General features: G+C 45.2%; 1 protein-coding gene across 1 annotated transcript; it reads left to right on the top strand.

Annotated features, from left to right (window-relative positions):
* The first annotated feature begins 1,343 nt into the window (after window positions 1-1,343).
* On the top strand, window positions 1,344-23,195 carry LOC121295473 (trinucleotide repeat-containing gene 6C protein-like). The gene is made up of 19 exons (XM_041220108.1): window positions 1,344-1,362; window positions 2,114-4,606; window positions 5,694-5,897; window positions 6,161-6,315; window positions 6,526-6,606; window positions 6,733-6,790; window positions 6,969-7,114; window positions 7,218-7,364; window positions 9,816-9,953; window positions 10,045-10,164; window positions 10,430-10,513; window positions 11,664-11,892; window positions 12,146-12,313; window positions 13,542-13,730; window positions 14,307-14,456; window positions 16,295-16,510; window positions 16,661-16,731; window positions 16,982-17,121; window positions 17,223-23,195. Exons 1-19 carry the CDS (start codon window positions 1,344-1,346, stop codon window positions 17,545-17,547), a joined length of 5,133 nt encoding a protein of 1,710 aa, XP_041076042.1. The 3' UTR covers window positions 17,548-23,195.
* Window positions 23,196-26,873: the final 3,678 nt, after the last annotated feature.

Below are 26,873 nucleotides of genomic sequence, written 5' to 3'. Positions count from 1 at the left end.
TGTACCCTTCATTGCAGCCAGAGCGGAGGAGGCTACATATTCTGGGACAGCACAGAGTAAAGGGGACAGTGAAGGAAGCCCTTAATTTTGGTTTAGATTTCATCCCTCTCGCCGTCCCTCCCACCCTCTTGTTAGCATTTTTTTCTTTTTTTTTCATTATTTCAAACGTAGAGTTTAAATAATAAAAAATCGAAACAGCTGCTTGTGTTCTGTTGTATGATTAGTTAGCTCCTCCTTTCTGAGCGAGTGAGAGCGAGCAAGTGAGCAGCAGCAGCTCTAAGCTATTGGCTTCCGTTCAGGTTTGATAAAATGGCGTCCTTACAAACAGAGCCGCTCGGAGAAGGACAGCGTGCATTGGAAGTGTGAAACCCATTTCCTTTTTTTCCTGTTGTTTTTTTGGGTTGGGGGGTAAACATGGTGTATTGTTGCTGCTTCTGGTTTTAATAAGAACAATCCCATGCACATGCACACACACACACACACACACACGCATTCACAAAAACCTGAAACGGTGCCAAATGCCAGGGGAGTGCTTGCCAAGCGTTTCGCACTGCAGAAAATAATGTTGCTGTGAAGTAATAAAGGGCATCTTTTTTGTTGTTATTTTTTAGATAGTTAGGAATGTTCTGATATCAAAAAACATCTATCAGTCCGGAGCTCAGGAAACGGGGGGGCTGGAATTCCAGTGACAAGAATCTAGATCAGCAGAGCCTAGTGGTTAGAGCGGAGGACTAGGGGCCAGTGTGGGTTAGGGTTAGAGCTGAGGACTTGTAAGGCAGTTGACCAGTGTAGCCAAGTAATTAGGGAGGCTGAGGGTCAGGGAAACTTTCTATAGCTGTGTTATTCCCTGCAAGTGATGCATAGGGAGGTATAGTGGGGGCTGGCACACTTACGCACATCAGTATGTCACACTTTAGAACTTTGAATATATTTAGAGAACCACTCGTCTAGCAGTGATTTTCCAAGGACCTTTGTTAGCACAACGTATTACGTGTAGCTTGATCTGGGGGTATATGGAGTCTGTCTGTCTATCTGATTGTTTATCCAATTCTGATTAAATTATATATAAAAATTACACACACACAATTATTTTATGCAGTGGTGTGACATTGACATAATGGTGTGAGAGTGTAAATGTAGTGACTTGCCGCTGAATGATGAATATTCTTTGAATAAATGCAATTTAGCGAAGGCGCTTCTTCCCCTGATGACTTGGCTAGACACTGGCTGAAGGAGCCCGAACCCCGCTGAAAAATACCTTCAGTCAGTGTCCCGAGGAAGCGGAAGTGGAGCACGTGGTGATGGATTAGCAACCCCCCCCCACCTCAACCTGGGGAATCGAAATGGAGACAGATGAGAAAGGCTGGGCTTCAAGGTTACACGCCAAGCACAGCCTGTCCCACTGCTCCCACTCCCATTGTTAATTAACACCATCACCTGCAGTCTGTTCGTTAGGTAGCAATCCAATGAAATAAAAAAGGTCAGGTCCAGATCTCATTAAACGTTACTGGGAGCGTCTTGTGACAGAAGAAACGATCCTTTTAAGATATATAGATATATAGATATATAATATATATATATATATATATATATATATATAGTGTGTGTGTGTGTCATGATACCTATGCAGGTGTGAAAAAATGCTGTAAAGTAAGAATGCTTTCAAAAATAGACATGTTAATAGATTATATTTATCAATTAAATAAATGCAACAAAAAAAGTGTTCCTCTAAAAAGAATTGATGCTGTTTTGAAGGCAAAGGGTGGTCACACCAAATATTGATTTGATGTAGATTTTTCTTCTGTTCACTCACTTTACATTTTGTTAATTGATAAAAATTAAAACTTTTGCACAGTACTGTGTGTGTGTGTGTGTGTGATATATATATATATATATATATATATATATATATATATATATATATATATATTGGTCAGCTCAGCTCGAAATAAAAAACAATTTAAAATTTTTTTTTTGAACACGTTGTAAGCTGTGTCAGCAAAAGGAACATTTTATTTGCAAAACAGCTGGTCTGTATCTGCAAGATCAAGGGGGAAGCAGGGCTAGGCATGAGCGATATTCTCCTCTATCATTTATTTTCTTTGTGTTGCAGAGTTGCCCCACCAGAGTGGCCTTGGAGCCCAGTATGAGACTCTCCACTGGGGACACCAGCCCAGCAGCCACATCTGGGATCAAGTGATCATCGACCGGAGTGACACGGAGGCGTGGCCTTCCATTTCCTGCAGCGAGAGCCACGTCCCCTCAGAATGCACCATGGATATTGACTCTACTACAGAGATAAGCAGCAGCAACATGAGCATGGCCACGGGGCCCGGGCAGCAAAGCCACTTCTCGGCCCACCATCCCAGCAGTAAAAACAGCGGCAACCACTCTGGAAGCATGGTTTTCAACCAGGGCGGAGCCAGCCAGGGCTGGGGTTCTGGGCCTACCCACTGCCCCTCTGCCATTGGCAGTGACAGGAAGACAGACAGCATGCCAATGGGAGGGAGGGGTCAGCCCTGCTGGGGGACCTCCAACTTTAACTTGAACCTGAATCCTAGCGCCAACCCAGCTGCGTGGCCAGTACTGGGGCACGAAGGAGATGGAATGGTGGGCGGTGGCCCAAGAGGCAACAACCCCACTCCTCCCCCAAACCTCTGCAGCCCAGCTAGTGCCCCACCAGCCCAGGGAGGGGGCGGGTGTATAGGCAGCACTAATGGAAACCATGTAGGGGGCAGTGGCAACAGTGCCTGGGGGAGCATGCTTCCACCAGACCCAACAGAGTCACGGCCCTCACCGTCCACGAATGTGTCTTTCAGTGTCGAACCTCAGAACCTTAGCACTGATGGACCAAATAACACTAAACAGCAGTCCCTGAGCCCCATCCACGGCCTGCCCAGCTGGGGTTCTGTCCCTGTGGACATGGGACCTCTTGTGCAACCACAGGTCAATGGGGAGGGGGGCTCATTGTGGGTGAATGGAGACGCCAAGCCAACAGGTTCCAAGGATTCAGCTTGGGATTCTGGGCCGTCCAGTGGCCCTGGGATTCTGACACCTTGGGGTCAAGGCGGGGGTAACACAGGGGCCTGGGGCCGATTGGCCTGCAGTGGAGGTGGAGACTGGGGCAAGCATTCCAGGGAGGCCAAAGGTTGGGAGACATCAGGCTCCCCCCTGCAGGAGCAGCCTGTTTCCTGGTCCAACGCCCCCGCCAGCGAAGGAAGCAACGACAGCCTTGAAGGGAGATCCCGCAGGATGAAGAGGCCACATGGGGAGCTCGATGCTCCCCTTCCCCTGCCTAGGCAAGACCTGGACCCACGGGTGCTATCCAACACTGGCTGGGGCCAGATCCCTGTACGGCAGCACACAGCCTGGGAGCTGGAGGAGATGGCACGGTTTGATCACAAGAGCAACACGGGGGCCGACTCCTGGAGCACAGGATCATCTTCATCATCCTCTTCTGGTCCCCCGCCAGTGCCTGCAACTGCCAGCACTGACCCTGCTGCTGCACAGGTGTCTAACTCAGGTGGGAAGGGTGAAGGGTCCAGTTCTAGTACCTCAGCAGCTCCGGGATGGGGAAACCCTGCCCCGGTGATAGCCACGCCAGCCTCCAGCCTGCCCAGCTCTAGCTGGGGCGAGGCAATCAGCAAGAAAGCACCCAGAGGGCATGGAGGATGGGGGGAACCCTCTGCAGGCAGCTCCAACTCTACTCCCTCCAAAGGTGGGATGTCCTGGGGTCAGGAGGAGAAGTCTCCCAGCTGGGATGACCCACCTGCTAAACCCAAACCTCAGAGCTGGGGCGAGGGACCCAAGCGTGGACATGGCTGGGGTACAGGGGCAAGTGGGGGTGGAGATTGGGGTGAGCCCAGGGAGGAGAAGAAGAACGGCTTAACTCCAGTCTCTTGGGAAGAGAACCCCCAGAATGCTGGCTGGGGAAAGCAAGGACAAGAACAAGGAGCAGGAGCCGGGGTCGGGTTCGGGGGAGGTTGGATGGAAGCACAGAGGCCCAGTGTGCCGGTGCAAGGATGGGGAGGCAAGACCCAGGACAATAGTAATAGCAGCGGCAGCGTAGGGTCCTTGGGGGGAGCAGACACAGTGAAACAGTGCGGAACGGGCTGGGGAGGAGGAGGGGAAGGTGGGGGTGGGAGCAAGCAAGAGCAAGGGGGCGAACCTACTGGTTGGGAAGAGCCCTCTCCTCCCTCCGTGCGCCGCAAGATGGAGATCGACGATGGTACCTCAGCTTGGGGAGACCCGAGCACCTACAACAAGATTGTCAACTTGTGGGACAAAAACAACCCTGTAATTCAGAGCGGCCCCAGCAAGCATGCCGCCAGCAACAACCACGGCAACGCTGCCGCCAGCAACAACCACGGCAACGCTGCCGCCAGCAACAACCACGGCAACGCTGCCGCCAGCAACAACCACGGCAACGCTGCCGCCAGCAACAGCAACCACCATCATCACCACAGCAGCCACGCCCAGAGTCACACCCAGAGCCATAGCCAGAGCCACAGCCACGCACCTAGCAACACAAACAACAGCCCGCCAGAGCAAACCACACCTCATCAACCAAGTACCCCCCAGAGCAGATCTGTACTCGCTGGGCCAGGTAAATCCTCAGATTCTGTGATTCATTATTTCTGTACTCGCTGGGCTAGGTAAATCCTCAGAGCCTCTGATTTTAATTTTATATTTATTGACAAAATGCAGAATAATAATGAAAAATAGAATATTGCTTTATAACTCATGTTACTCCCCCTGCCTTTTGGAGACTTTTTCCCAGAGTGGAGTTGCACAGATGTTTTCAATGTAGAGCTTATCCAGAGGTCCGTATTCATGCTTTTGCAGGGCTGTGTTCAGGGCATGTTCTCCTGTGTCTGGCACTAAGCCCAATAGAGCAGAGAAAGAATGTGGGTCGTGAAGCGGAGTGGATTTTCGACACTGTATGTGTATGGGCCAGTATGAGGTGGATGTTCTGAAGCAGGGTGGTCTGCGTTCCTGTTGGCATGGGGAAGTGCAGCAGAGCAAGCTGGCCAGTTTCCAAAGAGGTGCTGATAGGAAAGTGAAGCCGTGGGCTTGGAATCCAGACAGGCTTCATTTAGCATGTGCCAAGATCCGTCATTAACATCTGCAGAGCAGCCTGGAGCCTTGGTTTAGTGTGAGCTGCAGTGGAGGGTAGCATGGACAGCACAGAGGTTCCCATCTACCAGATCTGCTGCTAATAAAGTACACTGAGTACCACATGAAATAGGAATGTTACATCTGTATATATAGTACTAGAAAACTGGAATACGGTGTCCTGTTCATAATAGAAACAGCAAATTACGAGCTCTGTGCTAGTAGACTGCTATGTGTAATTGGTTATGTTTCCATTGCGATGATCAGACACCCCCTGCTGTCTGAACTGCACCTGAAGCCAGTTGAGGGATTAAATAACACATGTAAGCAGAGGAAGGCTGAGGCTTGCTCAGTCTGCACCTAGCGAATTATGCCAACATCTCACTGAGAGTTCATTTGGCACAGGACAGGATTTTAAAAGTTTAATTCCATTAAACTGAAGCAGCCAGACTGGGAATTTAAACAGGAGAGTGCTACAATACTGTCAAGGCTCTGTTTTTTTGGCTGAGAGAGGATTCAATGATGTAAAATAATCTAATGTGAGAACAGCCTCTCATGGACCTGTGCCTCTCTTTCAGGATGGGGAGACTTGCCCAGTGCTCATCTGAAGCCCGAGCCTTCGTGGGGAGAGCCTGTCTCCCCGGCAACAGCGGTGGATAATGGGACCTCGGCCTGGGGGAAGCCCCCTGGCAGCTGCGGGGGATGGGGGGACAACCCCTCCGACCCATCAGGGCCCTACGGCAGGGGGAACCCCCCCTCAGGACTGGCCCCCTGCAAGCCAGGTACTGTGAAGCTCCTGAGACTTGCATTGCTTTCTGTGGGTTAATACTGCCATCAGCTGGCAACAAGGTGTAACTGGTGAACCACATTTATACAAACATCTGTGCAAATAATCTGCTTTAATATTACTGCATGAAAATGAACTGTTAGATGTAAGTAAAAAAATGTGTGAAATGACTTCTGGGATTGGTCCATGTTTTTTAGTCACAGATGACCAATGCCTTAAGATGCATCTAATGAGCTGTTTTTTTGTTCCCTGCACTAGCCTCCAAATCTATGCAAGATAGTTGGGGAGGCAGTCCGGACGAGCTGGGCGGGTGGGATCGGGAGGAGGGGGATGTGTGGAACAGCGCTGCTTCCCAGGAGAGCAACTCGTCCTGCAGCTCCTGGGGGAACCTGCCCAAGAAGGGACTGCAAAAGGTGGGAGAGGGCCGGGGCTTGCAGGAGGGGTGCTTACACTGGAGCCTGTTTGATTATGAAGACCTTTTACCTTGTGTCATAAGCTTATGCATTTAGCACACATATCAGTCCAATAAAACGTAATACAACGGATAACGGACCTATCATATAAACCCACTGTGTTAAAATGGCAGCGCCTCACAACACATGATCTCCGCCCCGTCTCCCCAGGTCATCAAGGTCCCCAGCAAGCAGGACGAGGCCTGGATTCTGAGCCGGCTGATCAAACAGCTCACAGACATGGGCTTCCCAGTGAGTGATTGCGCCCCGGCAACTGCACTGTGACACTGTTAACTTGAACTGCCAGTGGGGTGACATTGAATATGCTGCTGGGCCCCGGTTTGCTCTTTTGTGACTCTCTCTTTTACCTGATTGCAGCGGGAGCCGGCTGAGGAAGCCCTGAAGAGCAACAGCATGAACCTGGACCAGGCGATGAGTGAGTGACTGCAGCAGGGTTAGAACACAACAGCATGGTGGAAGAGCATGGGGTCCTTGAGTCAGTTCATGTTAAGAAGGAGGAGGATGTGTGCATTTGAATCAGTATCTACGTATCTGTCTATCTGTATATCTATCTGTCTGTATATATATGTATTGTTTTACACTCACTCTCCCAGGTGCCCTGCTGGAAAAGAAGAGCGCGCTGGACAAGCGGGGGATGGGAATGTGTGACTACAACAGCCTGCTCTCCAAACCACTGGGCTGCCGGCCCCCTGCAATCTCCAAAGAGTCTTCCTCGGACCGATCCCCTTTCCTCGATAAGGTAGGCAGACTCTTCACCCCCTGCAAACACACACAGTCATCAATGTAACTGCTGATTCCTGGATTCTTTCAGGACTTAATGCCTTGTCTTGTCCTCCGATCAGGACGGTGGCCTAGTGGAAGACCCCCCAGCCTCACCGTTTTTGCCTTCTCCAAGCCTGAAGCTACCGCTCTCCAGCAGTGCACTGCCCAGCCAGGCCCTGGGTGGGGTCCCCTCGGGGCTGACCATGCAAAACATGAACAACAGACAGGTAGGAGAGGAAGGGAGGGGGAGAGGCTTTGTTTCCGTAAAGACGTTAAATTCAAAAACAGGTCAAATCGAAGCCAAGCTGATCTGATCCAGATTTTTTTAATTTGCCACGACGGGGAACATTTCCTGTGCACATGGGGAGAGGGCAATGGGATCTTTGTGTTACAACAACGAGGAGAGCATGGCCTCGGTTCTGCATCTCATCTGAAGGACATGTTTGTGGAGTGCGTAGGGAGAGAGTATAGAAGGGGAGAGGTAGTTAAATACCCACATGCAACATTACAAAACTATGTGAACCTAATCACTGTAAAAAATAGAAACAGTGGCATATGCGTATTTCATTTTCTGAATTATTTCTTATTTCTTACCAGTATTTGTATTTATTACAAACGTTCCACTAGGAGAGAGCCACTGAGAGGAGAACGTGTGGGAAGCCTGCACAGAGGAGCTCACAAACTCGCAGCACTCCGTTCAGATAATCCAACTTCCCATTCGGCACAACACAATCGCTCACACCTGACACTTTATTATAAAAAACATTCTTAAAACACAACTAGAAGAAATGAAACAGCTGAATCCTTCATCCTGACCCGGAGAAAAATTTTCTTTAAGAGAAGAAAAGAAATTCAGATTTAAAACAATAAAGCAACTACAATATGCAACCACCAGGTGTGTGCAATCTACTAGTGAATGTTAAAACCTTGTACGATTACAGTTTTCACAATTGCTAAAGCACAATTACTGAAACTATTACCACAGTCACCAAAACAGAGAATGCAAAAACCAAAACCGTCCCCTTATTTCAAACACTGTTCATGCATTTGTAAAATGAAGTACCCATTTGAATTTTATTATACTTCTTGCAAAATCATATACTTGCACCAAATCATCAACTCCACAGATGTGTTGTATTTAAGGTTTCAACCAAAATTAAATACAGCTCTCAAATATTTCACACAATTCTAAAGCTCACTTAGTCAAACATTAAACAAATGTGTACTAAGTAGAAGATGTGTTTGTCATATTATATTGACACTATAATGAATTATAGATCAGTTATAAGCAGCGATTAAACAGTAGGCTACTTACAGTAAGCAATTTAAATGATACATAATTCTACTCATTCAGGGTCACGATGGCTGTCATTCCTTTCTGGACACATATTTGCGTTCACATCACAGTGGATATTCTCTCTGATGCACCGAGGAAGGAATCGTCTGGCATGACGGATCCAGCCTTGATATTTCTTTGCCGTGATGTCAATACAAGCCTCACCCATGACCTGGAGAAGTGTGGTGTGTTCATGGGGATTGTGATCATATGCCTTCCACCTCCAGGAGGAGAAACACTCCTCCACTGGATTGAGAAAGGGGAATAGGGTGGAAGGTACATCACAGAGGAACAGGGCTGTGCAGCAAACCACTCCTGCACCAGCACAGCCTGATGAAAACTCATTGTGCCAAACAGTGGCAATAGTTGTGGGCTCTCTTCCTTCCCAGCATTTCAGGATTGCTTCATTGGTTTGGATGAGAAGATTTCCTTTCAATTCTGAGAAAGGACACTATGCATATTCATAATTACAAATTGGTACATTCTGTAATGTGCCTATTCTCAGTATGAAATGTATGAATGATAAGTACAACCATTGATCGCTTCAGATTAGGCACTAGCCACGCTTCTCTCATTGTCACACCTCTGTTGATGACAGGGTCGATAATCGTTGCCCGTATTTCATTGGAGACAGCAGGACACTTTCATCTCACCAGTCTGGGCAGAATACCACGACCACCAACCCGACCACCTTCTTCTGCCTGCTCCAGGGCTCCAATCACATTGCAATGTGTTATTTCCTTTGGGGTTCACAGCCTTTTATGCACAACATTAACATTTAATCAAATATCACAACTGCTCATTATTTTTAGTTCATGAGCATTGATTGTGATATACATGTTTAGCAAACAAGACATTCTCCTGTGAAACATGATTGAAGTGCATTAATGGAACCCAGTACATATATTGGAATTGTGCATTGGGTTTGTGAACTCGGGAAATGTGCGAATAGTTTTGCCAATGAGCAATCAGGTTCACTGTTTGTGGGAACTGTTTTGAGAAGTGTGCTAATAGTTTCAGGAATTTTGCTTTAGCAATTGAGAAAAAATGCTACAATGTTCATTGTAAAATAGCAAAGTCCAGCCTTTTTCTACAGGGTTAAAGGGATTGTCTGAAGTGTTCTAGGGTAGGTTTAACTGCAATCAGTTTTTTTTTTTTGCTCTGTCCTAATTGATGGCTATGCAGACTTAAGTTTGCTGGAATTGACTCCTGCACAGAAACCGAGGGACTGTTTGTTTTGATGGGATGTTTTTCAACATTTGGATTTCAGTGGTCCTGGGTTCCTAGCGGCTGCCCTCTGTTCCCACACTGCCTCTAACAGCCCCTGCCCCTCTCCCCCCAGATGCAGAGCAGCATGTTCGGCAATAGCGGAGCAGCACAATTCAGGGCTATGCTGCAGCAGCAGCAGCCAGCAGTGCCGCCTCTCAGCTCCTCCCAGCCTAGTGTTCGCACTCAAGTGCCTCAGTTTCTCTCCCCTCAGGTCAGTGAGTAGGACTGCGTGCCGCACTTGTCATTCTTTCTGTGCGTCTTCCACTCGGTGCTTTCGTAACGTGATTTCTTCCTGTTTTCAGGTTCAAGCACAGCTCTTGCAGTTTGCAGCAAAAAACATTGGTCTGAACCCTGCACTTTTAACTTCGCCAATGAACCCTCAGCACATGACTCTGTTGAACCAGCTCTACCAACTGCAGCTGGTGAGTTCTGCCTTGCCCTGTGTGATCTGCCTCTGCCAGGCTCAGTCCCTGTGTGAGATTCTACATCTGCAATAGATATTTGCCCCTTCTTATAACGAGTGCCTTCCAAGAATGCTGTTAAACTGCGCTTTGCATTTTGACAAATGAGTGTAGTTCAGTGGTGAAATGTAAAGGATACATCAGATAGCTTTGTTTTGTATTTATTCCCCTCTCATTAGAGCACCGTGCCTGCATTCCTGTAATCTCTCTTTCTCTCTCTCTTCAGTCGTACCAGCGTTTACAAATCCAGCAGCAGATGTTGCAGGCTCAGCGCAGCGTTTCCGGTCCCATTAGACAACAAGAGCAGCAGGTGAGCCCTTTCAATGCAACTCATTTATCAGAAGCAAAGTGCTAGACCAGTCCATCCACACATATATTATTAGTACGAGTCTTATTAGTTGTTGCAGTTCACAATGTTTTGTGATGAATGATGTTCAAGTATTGTCCACAAGGGAGAGCACTCTCCTTATAAACTAAATAGTGTTAGATAGTGTTTCAGAACCTTCTCATTACAAGCGATGGTTAAGTAAACTGGTCTTGGCTAATTCTGAAGTCAGAGACTGTGTTTTACTTTTGCTTTTCTTTTTTTTTTCAATTCTGTTTTGTTTTGTGGTTTCTTGCTAAGGACCAGCCCAACGTTTATGTGGTTTCCCTTTTCCCAACCCCAGAAAACAAACTACGTTGTTGCTTAAGCTGGTTTTGTGTTCCACCCGCTGTTACAGGACATTAGCACTCTGCTTCGTTAAAAGAGGTTATGGGAGGGTGACTTTGTTTACAAATCAGGTGGAGAAAATAAATTAAGTCAAACTTAAGTTGAGTTTTTGAAGTTATGGAGGAAAAAATGAAGCAGGAGGTAACAATTAAATTAATTAAGAGCTCACATTCAATATGAAAGTAGATACTGTTAGTGGGTGAAAATCACCATTTTCAATTCATATTAACATTTTCATAATGCTGAACTGTATGTTATATTGAGATAGGTCAGGCGTTGGGCATTTCCTTGCTGAACTGTGTGTTCTATTGAGATGGGTCAGGCGTTGGGCATTTCCTTGCTGAACTGTGTGTTCTATTGAGATGGGTCAGGCGTTGGGCATTTCCGTGCTGAACTGTGTGTTCTATTGAGATGGGTCAGGCGTTGGGCATTTCTGTGCTGAACTGTGTGTTCTATTGAGATGGGTCAGGCGTTGGGCATTTCCGTGCTGAACTGTGTGTTCTATTGAGATGGGTCAGGCGTTGGGCATTTCCGTGCTGAACTGTGTGTTATGTTCGTTTGCGATCAGAGTGCTGATTTATAATATTGGTTTCAGTGTCATAGTGAAATTAAATGGGGTGGCTGCATATATATTTTATTGTTTTTAATCAGTCATTGGAAGATTTGATCTGAGAGACGTGGAGAGAAATCTTTCCACCACATCCCACAGTGTCGGTATGTGAATTTCTGTCTGCTCTTCTGCACGTAGGTTGCACGTACAATCAATAACATGCAGCAGCAAATCCAACAGCACCAGCGACAGCTGGCCCACGCCCTTCTCATGAAGCAGCAGCCTCCACCTCATCCCGGCCTGCACCCTGGCACAGGAAAATCAGCCCTGGATAGCTTTCCACCCCACCTCCAGGCTCCGGGCCTATCTGGCCTGCAGACCAAAGAGCAGCAGTGTTCTCCGAACTCCTTTTCCTCCCACCCACTCTGTGAGTACAAACCCCTCCCCCTCCCCCCACTCTGTGAGTACAAACCCCTCCCCCTCACCCACTCTGAGTACCAGCCCATCTCATAATTATGTCTGAAGACTGGCCCCTTCCTTCTGTACGCTCGGACACATTACACAGCACCAGTACAGATCCAAACTTAGCTGCAGCATCAATTCTATAAAGAGCAAGTTTGAGACTTGGTATGAAACGCACCACATTGTAACATTCTGACTTGCAGTTTTTGTCCCTGCAGCTGGACTGAATCCAAACATGAATGTAAACAGCATGGAAGTGGGTAGTGGTCTGTCCATGAAGGACTCCTCTCAGTCTCAGTCCCGTCTCCCGCAGTGGACACACCCCAATTCCATGGAGAACCTCTCTGGCACCTCCTCTCCCCTGGAGCAGAGCCTCAGCAAGCACGGTATGGGTGGGTGTGTGATTTGAAGCAGAAAAAATGTGATAGGAGACTTCTTCCTGCGCTGGGCTGGCATCAGTGAGCTTGTGTTCTAGAGGAAATTAAACACGAACATCAACACACAGGGTAGTTTAGGACAAAGATGAAAACAAGCAGAAACAGTGGCACTCTTCCTGGTTTGTGATGAATTTTAAACAACTGCAGATAACAAGAGTCTTTGTTTGCCTGAGGGCCGACATAGTCTGCTTACATTTCCTTCTACAGTGCGCCTCTTCAGACCATGCAGCCTTCTATAACAGTGTCCGGTGACAACCTTCGCAGAGCATGTGTGTAAGTGCTGGGCTGCAGTTGTGTTTCCGGATACATTCTGAAGTTTGACCAGTGACAATTACTGGTACATGCTGCAATGGGAGCTCTAATCTTGCAGCATTTTCTGTGTTGATCCGATTATGACCATGGTCATCTTATCTACTTCAGTTCTCAGACTGCAACACTGAGCCCCAGACACATCTGAAATAAGGGATCTGTTGTGCACAAGCCCCTTGAGGTGACCACCCCTGTTAGTATTGGGGATGTTACCAGTAAACAATGATTACTCCTTAATGCAGCATGCAGGACATCTGCTTTTCTACTGGCAAGATCAACAGGGGGGAATGTTGCAGAATCACTTAGACAGTACACACACACACACACACACAAGAATCCATTGTTATTCCTGAGAAGTCAGTGGTTCCAGTTTGGAAAGGTTTGTCTTTAGGATGTAATGCATTGGGATGTAGGTCTCTTCCCATGGTGTCTGAGTACAGGGGTGCAGGAAGACGTCCCTCAGAGTCCATTTCTAGCTCTGTGTCTGATTGTCTGAGTGTGTATTAAACAGGGCTGCACCCCACAATGCGCTCTGTTGCTGTTGTTTCTGGGAGCTCCTCCTGCTTGGTGGGGCAGAAGGTGGAGTGGTTGCAGCAGGTCTGACAGTAAGTCAGTGTCTTGTCCTGGGTTTCAAAAGAGGATCAAGGTTTTCTGAGCATATTACGCAGAATACCTCTCTGTGTTCCCAGGGGTCCTCCGCCAAACCTTCATGTGTAACCACACTGCCACTCTATTGATGTGTATAGCAATGTCTTCACTCTCTAGACCTCCCCACACAGCCTCCTAGTAGAAGTCTAGTGAACGCTCTGTTTCATGTTGGGTTTGTGTTCCTCTCAGACCTGTGTCTCTGTTCTGGCCTGGTTCTCAGGTGCTATCCCTGCAGGTCCCAGCATCGGCCCCCCAGGGAAGTCCCCCATGGATGACTCCTACATCCCCTACAATCTAATCCCCAGCAGCGAGTCTCCAGCCAGTCCACTAGTAGCCCCAGACAACTGGACACAGGCCAAATCCGCTAATGACAAAATCTGCAATGGCACCAACATCAACTGGCCACCAGGTTGGTAAACGCTACAGCAGGGGGGCTTGTTTAGTTTACTGTATTTGAAAGAGCCCCCCCCCCCCCCGCCCCTTTAGAAAAGCTCTCACTCTCTGCACTGCTTTCCCCCAGCCACTGCCTTGTGATCATTCATTCATTCTAACCTCAAATTTGGATTCATATGTTGTTTTTTTGACTTTATGTGAACGAAAAGACACACATTTGCCTGTTTTCCCATTGGAAATAGTGATATTTTGAAATATCACTGTCCTGGTCAAAAAGCAAAGTTTGTGGGGAATAATAGCCATTTTCTGTACTTTTGAGGCATAAGCAATTAGGAAATAACACTTACTACCCAGGAACAAAAAAAAACACGGTGTTATGATACTTTTAAAATAGCGAGACAGTGTCTCACAGCCTCAGCTCTGAACACTGGGCCACACTGCCTTACTGTCTTCAGCTCCAACCACTGAGCCAGATTGCTTCCTTGTTTTACGCTGTAAACGGGAGGCTATAGTAGTTTCCTGCTTTGTTTGTGTGGTGCGGTGCATGTTCTCTCACACTTTTTTTTAAGGTTTTGTTTTGGGTGTGTTTCAGAGTTCTGTCCTGGCGTGCCCTGGAAAGGACTGCAGAATATTGACCCTGAAACTGACCCCAATGTAACCCCAGGAAGTGTTCCCAGTGGCCCCACCATCAACACCAATATTCAGGATGTAAACCGCTACCTGCTCAGAGACAGGAGTGGAGGTAGGGGCACCGAGGATCTCTGATATACTGCACTGTGCACAGAGGATCTCTGATATACTGCACTGTGCACAGAGGATCACTTACAGAGAGATTATCCTTTACATGTACTGTGTTGTGAAAACCTAGCTTAGACAGTCCTACAGTTTTCTTTCTTTTTGTACTGCATCACCTCCCCCTTCACTCTGGCTGAGTGGGTGATAGAAGAATCTTGGGGTCCTTGTCTCCTGTTTTTTGTTTTGTTTCTTTTCTCCCCATCGCTGGCATTATAGGCTCATCCCCCACATCATTTCAGAATACCACGCTGCCTTCACCAAGTACCTCTCAGTGCCTGCATTAGCACTTTCAGTATGTGTGAGTCTGCAACCAGCACTGCAGGTACTAACACCCCTCCCACCAGCCAGCCAGACAGCCAGCCCCCTCCAAACCTCCCCCCCTTTGCAGATCCCCTCTCTCCAGGCCCCCTCACTCCAGAACCCCCTCGCTCTTCTTCCCCTCCCGATGTTCTTTTTTTTCCTTTTCGTTTTTTTTCCTTTTTTAATCTCTTTTTTTTTTTTTGTCTCTCTTTGGGGGTCTCTTTTGTTCCCCTTCGGGGGATCCTTTTTTTCAGGTCTTGGGGCTTCGACCCGTTTTTTTTTTTTCTCCATTTTCCCCCTTTTTTTTTTGCTTCTTAATTAGGACCTCTGTTTTTCGTTTGGTTTTTTTTTTTTTTTTTTTTTTTTGTTTCTTTTTTGTTGTTTTTTGTTGGTTTGTGGTGGGGCTTTTTTCTTTTTTTGTGTTTTTTTGTGTTGTGAAGTTTGGTCTGTGTTGTTTTGTGTGTTTTTTTTTTTTTTGGAGGGCGAAGTTTTGGGGGGTGAGTGTCCCTTTGGCTTGGGGGCTTTGGGGTTGTCTGAGTTGGTTGGGTTGGTGGTGTTTTTTTGTTTTTTGTTTGTTGGTTGGTAAAATGGTTTTGGTTGTTTTTGTTCTGGGTGTGGCCCCCTGTTTTGCATAGGCTCATCCCCCACATCATTTCAGAATACCACGCTGCCTTCACCAAGTACCTCTCAGTGCCTGCATTAGCACTTTCAGTATGTGTGAGTCTGCAACCAGCACTGCAGGTACTAACACCCCTCCCACCAGCCAGCCAGACAGCCAGCCCCCTCCAAACCTCCCCCCCTTTGCAGATCCCCTCTCTCCAGGCCCCCTCACTCCAGAACCCCCTCGCTCCTGACCCCGTCTCCAGGACCCCTCTTCAATCCCCCTCACTCCTGACCCCTTCTCCAGACCCCCTCTTCAAACCCTCTCTCCTGACCCTTGGCTCGCTCCCCAAGCAGTATAATGGGTAAAACCTCAATTACAAACACTTCCTTGGTCGTTTTGGAAAGTGGATCTAGTTGATATCTCCTACAATAAATGGTGTTTACTTGTAAAATTCCACTCACTAGTGTGAGAAATGACAGTACCTGGACACCCTGTCCCAACCCCCCCCCCCCCCCCCCCCCCCGATTTGCCAGGAAGTAGCGAGGGCCAAGCTTAGGGGAATGTGCATTCGACCGGCTACTGCATTGTTTATACAGTACAACAGTTTGTACAGTACAACATGTTGTTCTGTAGCGCCTTGTGTACATCTGCAGAACAGGTATCTCTTTCCAAACATTTAAACTGCTCAACACTTGGGCACTCGCAACATCCAATCAAACTACATAAAGACAGCATGCAAGAGGTTTGAGCATGCTTAGAGATGAAGCATTCTGTTTTGCATGTAGACAGGTAGATTGATCAAAAGGGGGGTATCGTCACTTATTGTATAGTAAGTATCTTCCAGTAACAATGGGCTTGTTGCACCTTAAACTTTTACACAGGTAAACTATCAGACATCAAGTCGACCTGGTCCCCTGGCCCCATCTCTCACCCCCAGGCCTCCCTGTCCCATGAGCTCTGGAAGGTGCCACAAGGCCCCCGAAACCCTTCTGTTCCCACACGACCCCCCCCAGGGCTCACCAACACCAAGCCATCTTCCACCTGGGGAGGCAACTCGCTGGGTTTGACGCCAGGCTGGAGCAGCTCCTACACCTCCGGTAAGAACCAGTGCCTTCCCAGAACACTGCCACCTGCCTGTACACCTCATTGCACCTGACATGGCCAGAACAGGCTTTTTAAAAGCGTGTTTTGGTGCTTGATTTATGACTGGGGTTTTGCTGAGATTTTATGTCTGATTCCTATTCCAGGGACCACCTGGAGCACTGACAGCTCAGCAAGAACGAGCAGCTGGCTGGTTCTGCGCAACCTCACCCCCCAGGTAAGAGATGCTGCCCTGTCACTCACACCAAGCAGCTCTGCTCTACATGCACCATTTCAAACATTAAATAAGCTGTAGCATTTCTGACATAGTTCTTTCTTTTTAAAGAAATTAAAAAGTGTTTTAGTGAAGTCCAGGGTTCTGAAACAGGACCTTGTTTGGATTCGTAGGTATCGTAGGCTCCAGTACTGCCAGTCTCGTCATTTCTGAGCTTACCAAGAATTTCCTTCCTTGCATTTGTTTGCTGCAGATTGACGGCTCGACTCTGCGGACGCTGTGCATGCAACACGGCCCTCTCCTTACATTCCACCTGAACCTGACCCAAGGGAACGCCGTCGTCCGCTACAGCTCCAAGGAGGAGGCAGCCAAAGCACAGAAATCCTTGCACATGTTCGTACACATCTCGCTGTGTATTCTTCTGCCATTCCTGTGTGTATCATTTTTTAAAATCCTTGTGGGGTAGATAATTGTTCTTTTTCTGCCCTGTCTAGGTGCGTTCTGGGTAACACTACCATCCTGGCAGAGTTCGCTGGGGAGGAGGAAGTGAACCGCTTCTTTGCACAGGGTCAATCCCTGACCCCTACCACCAGCTGGCAGGCACACCCGGGCACCAATCAGACGCGGCTCGGCGGGGCGGGGACAGGGCACTGGAACAGCGGTGGGGGGAAGGGGGGCAGCGAGCTGCTGTGGGGAGGGGTCCCCCAGTTTTCCAGTCTCTGGGGACCCCCTGGAGGGGAGGACTCCAGGGGGATCGGGAGCCCCACCCCCATCAACACACTGCTTCCGGGAGACTTGCTGAGTGGAGAGTCCATGTAGGGATGGAAAGCTAGCCAAGCAGATCACACGGAGATAATCAGTAAATGAGAAAGGAACCACTGCTCCGACTCGCCTATGGAAACAGAAACGGAATGTGGCGGGCTGGGGCAAAACTAATATGGAGGCTGCTGACTTTATTTTTTTATTTTATAAGTATTCAAAACTATTTTGAAGAAGAGTGGAAAAAACTACTTAAAAAAAGGAAAGAAAACATTTTAATGACTTATTTCTACTAGTTCTGACATTCAGTATGAATTGTGTTTTCAGGAGAACTGATAAAACAAGCTGCCATTTTGACCTTTCCCTCTAGCCCTGCCCGATCATGACCCCACCCCTTCAAGCCCCTCCCCTCAATACTACATCATTCCGAGCATGCCCAGTAGGAATGGTTCAAGTACTCTCTTCAGCACTAATATTAGCCTTAACTGCTGTCCAGCCCAGTTCCTTGTTTGTTTTTTAATTTTGAAGAAAATCGGGTTTACACCGCTGTTTAATACTTCATGACATCTATATATCTATCGCAAAATAAGCTGAAAGAAATGTAATCAAAAACAGTGTCTTATGTGTATGAATGTGATGTGTGTGGATCCATGTGAACTACTGTCTACCCATTTATGAGAAACACCTTTGAAAGCTCTGCATTGACGTGTCGGCCATGTTCTCTCAACGCTATCACGTGATCTACATCTTCAGGGGACATGCAGCAGCTTCATTTCCAGACTCTTCTGTCCGCAGATTTCCTGGGCAGTCGCTGCTTTCTGTGCTGCCACTCCAGTGGACTGCGAGGCAGGAGTTTAGGCCTGGTCACATGAGCAGCACCAGCTGCTCTTCCTCTCCACCTCACTGACTGCAGTCCTGGTGACATGAGCACCAGTTGCTCTTCTTCTATCCCTCCCTGTCCTTCTCTATGGAGTGGCTGCTCAGCAGCTTTGTGTACAGCGGATAGGGGAGGTGTGGGAACAGCAACCCATCATCCAACCAAATCGGGGGTGTTTTTTATAAAGGTGTAGTCAAGAGTGTGTATATATTGCTCATGTACAAATGTGTAAATTGAGACTTTTTTCAACCTTTTCGGTTGATTTATAGCACTTACAAGAGCAAGACACTCCTACTCTATGATGCCAATGAATTTGAAAACAAGCAGCGCTGTAAATCCTGAAGGAGAAGAACGACTCCAGCGGATCAAGCTGCTGAACAGAACGACTCCAGCGGATCAAGCTGCTGAACAGAACGACTCCAGCGGATCAAGCTGCTGGACAGAACGACTCCAGCGGATCAAGCTGCTGGACAGAACGACTCCAGCGGATCAAGCTGCTGGACAGAACGACTCCAGCGGATCAAGCTGCTGGTTCCACTGTGTTTTCTGTGCACTATTGGTTTGAAACTACTTGTAGACAATTACTGAAGAATATGTTTTTAAAATATCAAAGTAAATACCACTGTTACATCAAAGATTTGGACTCCTACGAGACGCTACACTTGTAATGTTACACAAAAGATCTGTGGCTCTGTACCTTGTACTATAACAACTGGTCATTGGGTGCCTGTCTGCTGTGAAGCCTCTCTGAAAATTCACTTTGATCAGCAGCACTCCCTCTCAAAGCACATGTGCATTTGGCTGCCATTCTGTGTAGTGAGGCTGGTCTGGGTTCAGCAAGGCTGACAGTCCCAGCTCAAGATCAGTATAGTTTCCATTGTTCACTTTAACGATCAGTTATAACAGGCTCCAGTGTTGTATAGATGAGTTCAGTGTATTCAATGTTAGTGTATTGGCTCCTCACAACAGTACTGTCTTTGAGTTTTCCTAATCAGGGTGTTTAGCAGTGTGCAATCTCATGGGACTATAGTGTTAAACATGACCTAGTGTTGGAGTGAGATCTTAGAGAAACTCCTGGTTCCAGTGATGCGGGGGATTCAGGAATCCCAGGGCTCTGATTGATGGGCCAAACTGCCTTACAGAACTACACCTCCAGTGAAGATTACTAGGCTCGATATCCAGACCAGCAAAGTCGTCTTCACTGGTTACCAGCACTGCAGCCTCCTGGACCGTGGGTGGCTAAAGCAGGGCCAGTCCTCCTTCAGAAAAGAAACAGAGGCTGACCTCTATATATCTAGCTGGTGCCTTTACAACCTTTTGAAAACATTAAGAGTTTGGCCCAAGACAGACTTTCTCAGTTAAACCGACACAAGCCTCTGTTTCTATGCATTGGAGCCAGTGTGATCCCCCTTGTGATCATGTGCCAGTACTAGCTGGTTGTTACTGCTGCTTTGAGGAGACACTGTTACTCGTGGGCGCTGGACAGTGTCCTGGCCAGGGTTTAACAATCCTCCCCAAAGCACTGCATATTCAGCTCTTATGTGAAAGAGGTAAAGCTGGGGTAGAAAATTAAAAAATAAGCTGCTGTTAACTAATGTGGTATTAGATAGGTGGGATCCACACCATCATTTACTAAAGAAAGAGATCCCAGGGGACGGGTTCAAAGTCCATTTCCAAGTGCTTGACAAGCAGTGGTAAATACAGCTTCCTGTTCTCAAGCTCCTCTAGTTAAAGGATCTTTGCATGAATACACGCTGCAGGCAAGTGGAGGCAGGAAGGGGCATCCATTCGATTCCAGTGCTGGGAGGCAGTGAGGCCCATTGATTAGAGTCAAGCAGGCAGGATGTTTCACTGCTTAATGACAAGGTCGTTAAAACAAAGCTAGGCTGATAGCTTGGAACTATTCATTGCAAGGGGAAGGAGTGAGAGTTGTGAAGATAGCTTTGATAACCTTCTCATTCTCTATAGTAAGAAGAATGCACTGTTGTTGGCAGGCTAGCCAAGTACATATTCTTTTATACCAAAAAGATTGTTGTCCTTTTGAAGTTTGGTGTTTGGGGTCTGCCTTTGCTGGAAGGGGGTCCTAAACCTCTCCTTCCCTAAGCAGTGCGCCCGCATGAGCCAACATGCAGAGTCTGAGATGCCCTTAGGAACTATATTAACTATATTAGTCTGTCCCTACTCAGTTTATTAGGGTAACGCAGTGTTCTGCAAGTTGCTTTTAGACATATCTGTTTTAAAGACGCTGTACTCCCTGCCCTGCCCAGGACTTCTCCAGACGTCAGGCTTTTGAAGCTTTCCTTGATGTAATGGCTGCACCAGCAATGATAATCTGTTACGGTCGCACATCCCATCCATTAAGGATTATAGTTCTGAAAGAACAGGTTTGTGGTAATGCAGCAGGAGTTATATATGTTGAGTGCATTACTCCCAGACTCAGTGGGGTTCTTCACCAGCAGGAGTTTTATATGTTGAGTGCATTACCCCCAGACGTTAAGAACCTCATTATTTTTAAGGGCCTGGGTTGAATATGCATGTGCTGATTATTATTGTTATCAGTAGTGGTAGTAGTATTGTCATCATACAACTCCCCCTTTCATTCCCTGAAAAAACAAAAAAATCATAAACATATCAAAACAAAACTAAAATACACATACTTGAATCAAGTGAAATGCCAATAATGTAATGTGAACACTGTTTTTGTAATGATTTTATCACTCATACACTTCCAAGTTTTTGACACCAGTTCAAAGTGAAAAAAAGGCAAAAAGATTAAACTGTTATAGTGAGAATTTGCACAGAAGCGTGTGTGAGCGAGCGAGCAAGAGAGAGAGCCTGTGGTAAGAAACCAGTGTAAGTGTGCCAGGGCGGGTGAATGTGTTTGTGTGTGTTTGCACAGAAGGGTGTGAGTGTGAAAGAGTGAGAGAGAGTCTGGGGTTAGAAACCAGGGTGGGTGAATGTGTTTGTGTTCTTATTCAGTATATGCTTTTATTTGCTTGTCAGTAAAGAAACGTAGTGATGGATATTGTTGTTCTTGTCATTAGCATGGAGTGTCTGCTGCCCCTCACTCAGCGATTGTTAAGTACAGAGGGGACTTGATGACACTTTGTGTGGAAATGTTTACTCAAGGACTTAACGAAAAAATAACATGTAACATGTTTATCTACCTTATAGTGGCTTTTATTGTGGATTAATCCAGAAATGGATTAGAATTTGAGTATTGCACCATTTTATTTCTTTTTTCTGATTATGAAAAAAGACAAAAAAAATTACAAAAAAGACAAAAAACAATGATTTTTGAAGAACTGAGGCCATAGCATGCCCTTAGAGAAGGAGGGAGGCTTGCTGTGTTGGACAGCAGAGTAAGATGGGAGGCAGGACTCAGGTTCCAGAATGAGACTCATTTCAGAGGTGCCTACTTTTTTTTTTTTTTTTTTTTTTTTTTTTTTTTTGTAAGGCCACCTACCGTTTACAAACATTAACTTTTTCTGAACTTCACGGAAAAGGAATTTATTACAGGAGCGTTTGGAAAACGAAAAGGACAAATACTCTTCCAATAAAATGAAAAAATAACTTGTTTTCAGAATGAAGATTCTGCTACTTTCATAACTCTGGGATTGAACGGTGTTGTTATGTTCTAGTTCACTTTGATTTGATCGTGTTTGTTGATGTTATTGATGTTATTGATTTACGGACTGTCAAGCCTGTGTTTTAATTGTTGTTATTTTCCTTTGTAATAGAAAACGTAACGCTCATTATCTTGCACACAAATAAAACGTGGACGATGTCTCAGGAAGGCTAGGGTTCCAGAGTTCCAACTCCACGCCATTTTAATGTACATTTTAATGAAAAAAAGAAGAACAATAATAATTAAAAACCCAACTCCAAGCACTGAAGGTTATGGATTTTAAAAGAAGAAAATACCTTTGTTTCTGAATCCGCAGCAGTTACATATTTACCAAATAATGGACTTGAAATGAACTTTAAAAAAAAAATAATAATAATTGAGGAGTGCTTTATATAAATCTATATATTAAAATAATTGCTTTACATTTTAAACAAAATTATCAATGCTGTTTGATTGTTTTAAAGGACAGTGAACTAGCATACCATTGCTGTATGTTTTAGACTGTTGTATTTTCTTACACAGAGGTCCCTTGCCTGCTTGATCAGGAACATTGTGCTTTACTTTCTGTTCTCTCTGTCTCGTAGTTTGCCAGGTAATAAAGAACACTTTATGAAAAGCTGTGTTTCTGCAACACGTTTGACAAAACTGGTTTTAAATGGATCCTAAACTATACACGAACTGGGGATGAATGCCTGCGCTGTTCCTTATGTATCTCTTTTCATTTAGGGTTGTGTTCTAGACTGTATTGTTTCTGCTTAGAAGCTGTTTCATTCTCTTCTCCCCTCCCCCTTTTCCTCTCTGCTTAGAAGCTGTTTCAGTCTCGTTTACCCTCCCCCTTTTCCTCTGCTCAGAAGCTGTTTCATTCTCGTTTACCCTCCCCCTTTTCCTCTCTGCCCAGAAGCTGTTACATTCTGTTCTCCCCTCCCCCTTTTCCTCTCTGCTCAGAAGGAGGGGGGGTTAAGGACAGCCAGCAGTTTGGAGGGGCTGTGTGTTATTTATCAGTTTGGGTGTGTTTTTTTTTTTTTGCCTTTTATTTTAAAATGTACAAATGTCTCCTTTGAGATTTTAAAAAAAAAGTTGGTGGCTTTTAATGTGTTTTTTTCTCTTCTAGAATGTGATTGTCAAAGATGCATACTGAAAACTTGTTTTCATGAACTATGAAGCTTATTTCAAAGTATTAATAAACTGCAGCTTTTTCTTGAATGTTGAAAAATAATGCAATCAGTTCTTTCAAGTTTTACAAGTAATTCAAATGGCATGCAGGCTGCTTGTTACTGTATTTTTAAGCATGTCACAAAATATGTGTTCTATATTTTGCTTGAAAGTTATTTTATCCATTTATATAAGTTTTACCATCTTAACCATCTTGTACTGTCTTCACTGACAGTATAGGATGGGCGCTGTTGCTTCTTGGCTGGAAATGAGTTTTACCAAGCGGTAAGTCGATGCTCACAGATACACAAACCCAGAAGAGACACTGCTGTTGGTTCTGTGAAAGATGGACAAAACCACAAGCAACTTATTTCCTGTGCTCCATCTGACCACAGGCAAAGCAAAAAAGACATTTCTGAAGACATTTCCAGAAACTTCTTGCAGCCTTTTTGTTAAAATTACGCAACTATTCATTTAGTGTTGTAAAAATGTACTGAGCATTGACTTGGAGGCACAGCAAACAAAACCAAGCATTCAGTTTGAGGATGCTTTAACATACAGCTCTACACGTTGAGGGGAAGATGTGCTAAGATGGGCCAGTCGCAGCGCAAGGAAAGTACAATTTGCAGTTCTGTTGCAACTATACACAAAGTATACATTTTGTTGTATATACCAAAAGAACAACATATCTTAATAAAGACAGCTGCAGTATACTATTTGAAATAATTATATATAAATATTCTAATTTTAAGGGAACAACAACAAATGCTGCATTATACCACTAATTTGCATTACCATGAGTTTTTTAGTTTTTTGTTTTTATTTAAGTTAGTCAGTGGTGCAGTGTTAAATTGTGCAAAATTATAAACCACCTGCACATCAATAGAGTAGGTGTGTTTCCTATTCCTATACAGATGTTCAGAATGAGCTTGATGGGTTAGCGGCAACATGTTGGTGAGTCTCGTTCATGTAAACTAGTAAATGTGGCTTTTAATGCAACTATTACTGCTCATTAACAAACCGTTAGTAGTTAGAAAACAGTCCAGATGACGCCTGCCAGATCAGTTTAATAATACCTTCAACTCCAGACCTGTTTATATGGGACTGTTCCACTATGCTCTGTAATGAACGTTACCTTTTGCGCTCCACTATACTCTAATGAATGCTACTGTTTGCACTCCACTATACTCCCAAACAAATATTCATAATATTCTGTTTGCTATACTTGCCAACCTTGCACTGAGCAAACTTGCACCAAAAACAGAAAGTTATAGACTAAAAACGTGTAACTGATTCAAATTATTATTATGATTTGGAAAGGAACTGAGGTTTCACCGAGACCACAAGCCACATGCACAGCACATCCTTTTCACCTCCTGTGCTGTCAGGACTACAGATGTTCGTTAGGGGCGTTCTCTAGATTTATTAGGGTTATATATATATTTTAAGAATAGGCTTGAAACTACCTACAAAATCAAAAAATATACCTGAATAACATCCTGAATCATATACATAAAGAGCTCAGTGCAGTGCATTGAATCATTGTAAACACTGAGATGTACCAGTTTTGTATGTCTGGAACCCTGGTAAATGTGCAGGCAGGCTGGTGCAGTGAAGCCCTATGAAAATGTTACCAAGAGGCTGGTGTCGGGAGAGGGAACAGTCGAGGCAGGAATAGGGCTGCAATCCCATTTTTATTGAAGCTGAAATTTGTAAAGCATAAACATGTATGTCCAGCACGTCAATGCTGAAGCAGGGTATTTCAAGTATTATTCCCCTAAGCAAAGGACATGTCTCCCCAAATCTGCTCTCCTCGAAATGGCTCTAAGAGCTCTATAAGAACACATCTGAACCTGGCTAACAACTTCTCCCCTGCAACAAACCTTCAAATAAGAACTATGTACATTCCCACTAAATATGTCCATCAATATTAAAACAAACAATTACTTTTCCCTTTTAAAAAACTATTATTGTACAGCTGTATGCTTCCATAGTAATGGTCACACACCGCACATTCACTTTCTCTTTTTTTGCAGGAATCATTCAGAGCGGTGAGACATTGCATTAAACAGACAAGCATTCATTTTCTCCATTTCTATTTGAAGCAATAATTAAAACGTAATGCTCAGTCTTGTTCAGTGAGTTATCCATCAGGGCAACTTAATCATAAGAAAGTTTACAAATGAGAGGAAGCCATTTGGCCCATCTTGCTTGTTTGGTTGTTAATAGTTTATTGATCCCAGGATCTCATCAAGCAGCTTCTTGAAGGATCCCAGGGGGTCGGCTTCAACAACATTACTGGGGAGCTGGTATACTCTGTGTAAAAAAGTGCCTCCTATTTTCTGTTCTGAATACCCCTTTATCTAATCTTCATTTGTGACCCCCAATCCTTGTTTCTTTTTTCAGGCTGAAAAAGTCCCCTGGGTCGACACTGTCAATACCTTTTAGGATTTTGAATGCTTGAATCAGGTCGCCGCGTAGTCTTCTTTGTTCAAGACTGAATAGATTCAATTATTTAAGCCTGTCCGCTTATGACATGCCTTTTAAACCCAGAATAATTCTGGTTGCTGCTCTTTGCACTTTTTCTAGAGCAGGACTATCCTTTTTGTAGCGAGGTGACCAGAACTGCACACAGTATTCTAAATGAGGTCTTATTAATGCACTGTAAAGTTTTAACATCACTTCCCTTGATTTACTTTCAACTCTTTTCACAATGTAGCCGAGCATCTTGTTGGCCTTTTTTTCAGAGCTTCCCCACATTGTCTAGATGAAGACATTTCTGAGTCAACATGAACTCCTAGGTCTTCGAAACATTCCTTCTTCAATTTCATGATTTCCCATATGACATTTATAATGCAAATTTTTATTCCCTGCATGCAGTACCTTACACTTTTCTCTATTCAATGTCAATTTGCCATGCGTCTGCCCAGTTCTGAATGGTGTTTAGATCATTTTGAATGACCTTTGCTGCTACAGCGGTATTTACCACTCCTCCTGTTTCTGTGTTGTCTGCAAATTTCACAAGTTTGCTTCCTATACCAGTCATTAATGTAGATTAGGAATAGCAGATGACCTAATACTGATCCCTGTGGTACTCCACTGGTTACCACACACCATTCTGAGGTTTCTCCTCTAATCAGTACTTTCTGTTTTCTACATGTTAACCACTCCCTAATCCATGTGCATGCATTTCCGTGAATCCCAACTGCGTTCAGTTTGAGAATTAATCTTTTATGCAGGTCTTTGTCAAAAGCTTTCTGGAAATCTAAATAAACCAAGTCATATGCTTTGCAATTATCCATTGTCGATGATACACAACCTCCCTTTCCTAAAACCATACTGACTGTCTCCCAGGACCCTGTTACCATATAGGTAATTTTCCATTTTGGATCTTATTATAGTTTCCATAAGTTTACATATAATAGAAGTCAGGCTTATTGGTCTGTAGTTACCTGGTTTGGTTTTGTTTCCCTTTTTGTGGATCAGTATTATGTTTGCAATTCTCCAGTCTGTCGGTACAACCCCTGTGTCAAGAGACTGTTGCGTGATCTTGGTTAGTGGTTTGTAAATAACTTCTTTAATTTCTTTGAGTACTTTTGGGAGGATCTCATCAGGCCCAGGGGATTTGTTTATTTTAAGAGCTCCTAGTCCCTTTAACACTTCTGGCTCTGTTATGCTAAAGTTATTTAAAACTGGATAGGAGCAGGTTGACATGTGAGGCATGTTGCC

The sequence above is a fragment of the Polyodon spathula genome, chromosome 20 (genome assembly GCF_017654505.1).
Source record: "Polyodon spathula isolate WHYD16114869_AA chromosome 20, ASM1765450v1, whole genome shotgun sequence".
NCBI classification, from domain to species: domain Eukaryota; kingdom Metazoa; phylum Chordata; class Actinopteri; order Acipenseriformes; family Polyodontidae; genus Polyodon; species Polyodon spathula.
The sequence above is the reverse complement of the archived record's forward strand: the minus strand, read 5'-3'. Positions and strand labels throughout refer to the sequence as shown.

Bases quoted from the DNA above. Each gene is read 5' to 3' on its own strand.
- LOC121295473 (XM_041220108.1), top strand. The intron at 10,514-11,663 runs GTGAGCCCTTTC...TTCTGCACGTAG, and splicing joins TTAGACAACAAGAGCAGCAG to GTTGCACGTACAATCAATAA. The intron at 13,731-14,306 runs GTTGGTAAACGC...GGTGTGTTTCAG, and splicing joins CAACATCAACTGGCCACCAG to AGTTCTGTCCTGGCGTGCCC.